Source organism: Manihot esculenta, chromosome 2 (genome assembly GCF_001659605.2).
Source record: "Manihot esculenta cultivar AM560-2 chromosome 2, M.esculenta_v8, whole genome shotgun sequence".
Classification (NCBI taxonomy): Eukaryota; Viridiplantae; Streptophyta; class Magnoliopsida; order Malpighiales; family Euphorbiaceae; genus Manihot; species Manihot esculenta.
Window position 1 is genome coordinate 25,733,237 of NC_035162.2, and position 7,787 is coordinate 25,741,023.

Below are 7,787 nucleotides of genomic sequence, written 5' to 3' on the forward strand. Positions count from 1 at the left end.
TTAAGTCCGGATAGACGATGGTTGGATGAGGGTTATGAACAAATACATAACACATAAACACTCGGTAAAAGTAAAAGAGATATTTTCATTAAATATGCGAAAGATTACATAAAAGGAAGATCTTTAGGTTCCTCCTCCCGAATCTTAATTACATCAGTATTTCCTAAATCTATTAAATTATCTGCAGAGACTTGGTCGGTGGGATTTTCCTCAGCTTGTCCCTCCTCTTCTTACTCACCCTCATCTCCCTCCTCCTCTGAGAAGATGTTGTCTATCCAGGTTAAGTCTTCTGAAGGGAACGTTTCACCAGCTCCTTCTTGACGAGTGTTGGCCTCGACGAACATTTCCCCTCCCCAGACCACCACCTCCAAAAGCTCAGCCTCCAGTTCAATAATTCTGTTGGAGGCGGCCCAGTTCTCCTCCACTTGAGACTACAGCTCTTGAACTTGACACTAAAGCAGAGCCACTTGATCCTTGGCTGTTTTTATCCAATTCTCAAGGGTTGACTTTGAAGTTTTTGTCTGATTTAGGTCCGCCTAGAGCCTGCCTAGCGACTCTAGAGTCTCTTCATGTTGCCCTCCACCTCATCAATCCGAGCCTTCAAGTTTGAGCACCCTTCCTAAAGGAAATTTCTGTCCATTTCTTGAACCCCCCAAAGTCTCATTTTAGAGCCTTGTTATGCTCTTTGGCTAGGCACAAAGAGCACTCTACATCGCAAAGTGGATAATGTTGTCATAGAGACCATCGATTTTGACAGCTTTTATGCAATGGTGATCCCCAAGTCTTAGAGCATTCTTGGCAATAAGAATAGATAGGCAGGGCTTTTCAAAAAGGGATGTAGTCTAAGTCATAGCCAGTGCTAGGTGCTGGATACCCCAAGGCCATGTGGATCCAACATCAGCTTCTTGCGGAGCATCAATTTGAGTGGGGGCTGCAGAGTAGGAGTCGTTTCTTCAGTTGCGAAATGGGGAGGGGGAGGAGGAAGTAGGATAACCTCCTTAGCATGACGAGCACACTTAGGTGAAGGTGTGGTCGCTCCAACAACGGCTTTGCCTTTTCGGGCAGCACAAGCCACTTTAAAAAATTTATTTCTTGACCCAGTCATATCTACATAGAGCAAAAATTGAGTAACTAAGGCAGTTTGAAGAACAAAAGAAGTCGAAAATTTTTATAGCAATTTTACATTAAATATTTTATCTATTATATAAGCCCCTAAACGTTTAACATCTAAATTCTCTAATTTATATAAAAATATTTATAGCAATTTTGTATTAAATATATTGTTCACTATATAAACCTGAATCCTTAACCTATAACTTTCCTAATTTTCGATTTATATCAAAATATTTTACTGCATGCTTATATTTAATATTTTTTCCAACATTGTTAAGATAACAACTATTTTTATAAAATTTGTATAATTTTTTTAAATATAAGACCTAAATTGTTAGAGATTGTGGCATAACAACCTTCAATGGTATCATAAAAATGGCAAGGGGTTGTCTGATAGAAGGTGAGTTTTAAGGTGCAAAGTGTCCGAGGGCAGTAGTCCTATGTAATCGAGCCCGAATATCCAGTGCTCAGGTCACAAACGTATCATTATCAGGATCCGATAAAAAACTGCCAATATATCAACATTTTTAGGGGAGTATTGAGTCATATAAGTAGTTAGAGTAAAATACTTACAATCAAGAGTCATTGTCCACAATTTCAACTTTTGGTTCACTCTTTCACTAGTTTCATTGAAAGAGGACAAATTAATATGCAAATATGACACATTAGGTCATCCATAATTAAGATAAATATGTGCACTCTAATGCAAATCTATTGTTATATGGAACTTATTTGTGTACCTTTTCATCGTTCTTACACTTGTAATTGATGTTTTTAGAGACATTTATAAATTTGACATTCACTTGCTTCTTTTCTTTCCTAGGCTCATTGAAAGTCTTCCATCAATATTCTATTATATGTGTTTTTCTAAATTAAAGACTATCATGCGGAGATCCTTATTCCTTTCGCTATAAATTTTCATAAATCTTCTTAAAGATAACCTCTATTGTAGATCTACATGGTTAAAGATTTACTATGGGCTAGAGATTCACCACGAGCTTCAATAAACTGCTTTGTTAGCTTCTTTTCTTGCCAACTTTTGAATTTTCAATCTTTATCATATGAAGCTTGGTTTCTTGAAGATAAGCATTTGAATCCTCCTCTTTCAGTATTCACAAATTTGAAGATAAAAGCTGCATACCTATCAACTATTAAAATTAATTTATTAATTAATAGTATTATTTATTATAAAATATAATAAAAAATCATTCTGATTTCAACTATAAATTTTTTAATATAATAAAAACACAACTGGAAAATATAAATAAGAAATGATGTAGTCAAAATAAAACTGTACTATAATTAGTCAATTTTGCAAAAAAAAAAGGTGAGGTGGTTGGCACCAGCGATTCTGACACTTAAATCAATAAATTGAAAAATAAAGTGAGTATAAAAAATTGTTTAGAATTTAAAAGTAATTGTATAAGAATTGCAGAGTAATTGTATAAGAATTGCATACTTTTATCTCTATAATTTTTTATTTTTATGCCATAAGAAGATGTAGTTAATTATAGTATTCCCTAAAAATCTAGTTGGTATCGACTAATCGATAAGAGATTACACTGGCTAAGTAATCGGTGATCTCATGATTATAGACGTAATAGGAATCTTTTAGATTTTTAGTAATTTTATATGAAAACTCGACCTATTCAAAAGAGAGTGAATTTTGGTGAAAATCCGCATGCTATAGTGTCCGAATCTTTCTTTTCATGGATGAGACCGCGCATTGGTTTATAGACTTTTTGTCACCTGATATTATTTTATAGTGACAGCTCATAACTTATTTTAGACGATTGTTGTATTATATCAAAAAAATATTATAAAAAATTAAATAAAAATAAAATAATTAAATTTAGATATTACATTTCAAATACAATGGAAGCAAACAAATCTCATTAATTTTATAAATTATACACTTTTAAGTTTTGTAAATTAAAAAAAGCTTAATATTAAAATAAAAATTATAACTTTAATTTTAATTTTTAAGAAATAAAAAATAAAATAATTTCTATATATTATTTTAATTATTTTAAAAACCGTGACTAATTTAATTTTATAAAAATTAAAAATAAAATATATTTTACATACTATTTTAATTTTTTTTAAAAAAAATTGACTACTTTTAAATTTTACACGAATTAAAAATTAAAATAATTTATACATATTAATTTAACTTTTTTCGATTAATTTTAATTTTATAGAAAAATGATTAGAAAAATAAAATAATATATCTACAAAATATGCTATATTTATAAAAATATAATTAATTTTAATTTTTTAAAAATTAAAAATTAAATATAAAAATAATTGAATTGAGATATTATATTCCTAATAATAATAGAAATACAAAAAAAATCTCATTAGTATTATATTCGAATTAAACATAAAAATTAAAGAAGAGAAGATAAAGTTAGAATTTAAAATGTATAATTAAATGTAAAATAATTATTTGTTGGTTAATTAATAAAAAAATATATAAATTAAATGAAATAGGTAAATTAATTGAATATAATCATTTAATTAAATTTATTGGTTTGCATTTGAATTAAATTAATTAGATTTCATGAATTACAAATTCCATGGATATTTCCGCTAATGATCCTATATGCCATATGTCTAGCAGAAGTATGCTCTTTTAACTCGCTTATTTGTCCATAGAGAAGCCAATTCTGTAGGGCATTTGTGAATACGGTGATACTAAATCCATGATGTCGAAACAGTTGCTATATATGTTTTTCAGACTTATCCCTTGTTTATATAACAAATTCTTGTTAATTAGCATTAGAGCATGTCCATGTTAATTAATTTTGGACAAATTTATAATTTTTTATATTATATTTAAAATTTTGATTGGCATATACATTTATTTATTGGGTTGGATTAGTTGGCGTTGGTGACATTGAAAATGACAAGTTTATTATTATCTTAATATAAAACCCAAACATCGATTCTCACCACCCAATCCCATAAGATACAAACATAAATTGACCCTCACAAGACGTTTGAGTCCGGCCTCATTACTTAATTTTCTTGTCTTATTCTAGGCCGGTTATCTGATTATTCACGCCTACACCATTTCCAAAAATAATTAGAGGTAAAAATTAAAAAGTGATTATTATCCATGATTTTATCATTAAAAATCCAAATTCCAATTCTTTCTCTTTGTTATTTTAATGGACTAATCTTATCTCGCTAATATTGTTATATTAGATGAATTTAAATTGAAATTCAAGACTATTAATCAAAATACTTAAGACCAGTGGCCTTTCTATTTCTAATAATAGTAAATGTAATTTATTAATATTAATGATGCATGGATAATTTAATTGGTATTTTTCTACTATTTTAATTGAGATATTTATTAGCACAATAAATTCACATTGATTTAATCGTTCACATGGTCTATGTCCGGCCTAACAAGTTGGCTTAAATAATCGTCTCCAATTCCAAAGGAAACATACCTTCAAACAATTCATTCATCTCTCTCTCTCTCTCTCGGAAACAAGCATATGGGGGACATGAAATCGTTGGCAAATGCAAGAATGGAGCTTGAAGAGCTATATCTGGGAATCCCAGATGATTCAGTGAACCTCACATTTCAAGACCTAGCAAATGTAAAAGATAATGCGAATGCAGCAGAAAAGAAGAAACCCACATCCATGGAGTACACGATTCAACAAGCCAAGAATCAAGCTTCTCCTCTAAACAAATTGCCTAGTCTTGACTTCAAAAGAGGTTTACAAGAATCCAAGAATAATCATCATCATCATCATCACCTTGACCTTGACCTTGACCTTGCTAGCCATGGAGGACACAAATTTGAGTCCCACAGTGCAAGTCCTAGACACCACCACCACCTCCACCATGGTGCGGATGGCCTGCATGATCATCATCGATATGGTTATGATGATCATCGTCCAAGCCATCATGGGCATGCAGAATTTAGATGTGGAATGGAGAATAGCAGAGCATATGATGATAGGAGCATGAATTCTATGTATGAAGAAAGAGGTGGAAGAGCTCGCCGCCCGGGGATTCCTCACTCCAATATTTGCACTATTTGCTCTACTTACATCTATATTTTTAGACATCGTTGCTTGGTAAGAAGAAAAAAGTTTTTAAAACTAACAATCTTCTTTGTTAATCTCTATTCTCTATTCTCATTGATTTTCATAGAAAAAGGTAACTCAGACATATTATTAAGTTGGTTAATTATGTGGGATCAACTCTGATTATTTTATGGAGAAAATATTAAAAGCGAAATCTTGGTAAATACAATAAAATTTGATTTTAAATATATTATTAAAAAGGTTTCAATATTTTAAAATTAAATTAGAGTTTGAAAATTGATACACAGGTATGTGGAAGGGTGTACTGCAGGAGTTGTGTGAGCATTGGAATGGGAGAGATGACTGAAGGAAGAAAATGCATCCAATGCTTAGGGAAAAGATTCAGCCATAGGTGTGTATTTTTTGCTTGCTTAATTCATAGGTAGTTTTTTAATAGAAAATACTCCCTGTACACTTATATATCTTTTTTTTTTTTTTTAATTTGGTAAATTAATTTTGATCTCTCTTAATTACTCCATCTCAGTAATTTTCTCTTCAGTAATCTACCATTATAAAAATGGGAAATAAAATATATTCTGAAAATTTATAAAAAAAAAAAATTAGAAATTAGGGTAAAATTAAAAAGTTAGTTAACATTTATTAATATTTTAAAAAATAAATAATTTTAGATAAAATAATTTATAAAAATAAATGTGAATTGGTTGTTGACACCCTAGGTACATAGAAAGGGCCGGAAAGGTAGGGTGTTGTTCAAGGTATCCAAGCACAGTGAAGCAAGCCGAACTGAGATGGGCAGAGAAAGGACCTAAGAGAAGTGGGGAGAAAGGTTATGGTCACAGCAGCATGGTCTCCAGATCTGTAAACCCAACAAGGCCTCATATTATAAACAACAATACCTCTCCCTCTTTTGTCTCTTCCTTATCACCTCATTCCCCTTATTCGGCTCATCATCATCACTTCCCATTATAGATAAAATTAGTTAGGCTTGCTATTTTATTATTTTTATTATTATTGTTGTTGAATTTTTGTATTTTTAAAATTCAGTATTATTGGTTATTTCTATCCATTATTCGATTCTCTCTTTTTTTATTTATTGGACTTTAAAACTTATTTTTCAAAAAAGACATATATTATAGCCAAAGCACATTTGAGATACTAAGAGTTGATGAACCATTAAAACCAAAATAAATAAAGGGTAGCAATTAGGTGGTAAGGGAATTTAAATGCCTCCTTTGAAGCATTCTAGTTTAATTTTTGTCCAAGAAAATTGAGTTGTCGGTAAGAGTTGTACAACTATTACTATATGTAATATATTAATACTAACAAAACAATAATTATTGACATTAGCAAAATAAAAATATATAATATTTATTAATTAAATTATATTAAAAATAATTTAAAAAGATTATCAAATCAATAAACTATCATTATTGTGAGATAAACTTATATACAGTGACGACCTGCAGTGGGGCGAAGGAAGTTCAGGACTCTCTGAAATATTTTAAATTATTTAAGTGTGTTTAGATAATTTATTTTTTTTAATTTTAAATAAATGAAAGCTAAATTATTATTAAATTTTTAAAAATTTATTAATTTATTTCTATTTAAAAATTATACTATTCATCCATATTGAATATTTATATTTTTAATCTATATAATTTTAAATATATATATATATATATATTATTTAGTAACATTAATCCTCTAAAATTTTTAAAATTATTTGAACGTGTTTAGGTAATTTTTCTTTAAGTTTAAATAAATAAGAAAAAAATTATTATTAAATTTTTAAATTTTTGAAAAATTAATTAATTCAGCTCTATTTAAAAATTATATCATTAATCTATATTAAATATTTATATTTTTAATTTATATAATTTTAAATATATATATTATTTAATATCCTTGACGCGGCTCTTGAAATATTTTATATTACTTAAGTGTTTAAATAATTTTCTTTCAATGACAAAAAAATTATTATTAAATCTCTGAATTTTTAAAAAATTTATTAATTTATTTTTATTTAAAAATTATACCATTAACGAATTATTTTTCTATTTGAAAATTATATTATTAATCTCTATTGAATATTTATATTTTTAATTCATATAATTTTAAATATACATATTATTTAGTATCCATCCATGTAGCTCTTGAAAATTTTTAAATTATTTAGGTGTGTTTAGATAATTTCCTTCAAACTCTAAGAGAAAAATTATTATTAAGTCCCTAAATTTTTAAAAAATTTATTAATTCATCCATATTTAAAAATTATACCATTAATCTATATTCAATATTTATATTTTTAATCCATATAATTTTAAATATTCATACTATTTACTACCTATAAATTTAAATATCCATACTATTTAATTTTTTTTTACTAAAATCTAAATAAATTCACTAATAACTTTTTTAATAAATTACTAAATAATTTAATTTTATAAAATATAAAGATATTTTTACTCGTATAATTTTAATATAAAAATAAACTAGTGAATTTCTAAAACTCATAACTTCATACCAAACCCCAACATACTACTCAAGGTATTAAAATACAAGAAGGTGTATTTCGACAAGGACAATTTAGCCAACCTTATGAAG

General features: G+C 28.0%; 1 protein-coding gene across 1 annotated transcript; it reads left to right on the forward strand.

The window, feature by feature from the left end:
- Positions 1-4,529: 4,529 nt before the first annotated feature.
- Positions 4,530-6,243, forward strand: LOC110610172. The gene is made up of 3 exons (XM_021750055.2): positions 4,530-5,213; positions 5,471-5,574; positions 5,900-6,243. The coding sequence occupies exons 1-3, from the start codon at positions 4,623-4,625 to the stop codon at positions 6,150-6,152; spliced, it is 948 nt and encodes a 315-aa protein (XP_021605747.1). The 5' UTR covers positions 4,530-4,622; the 3' UTR covers positions 6,153-6,243.
- Positions 6,244-7,787: the final 1,544 nt, after the last annotated feature.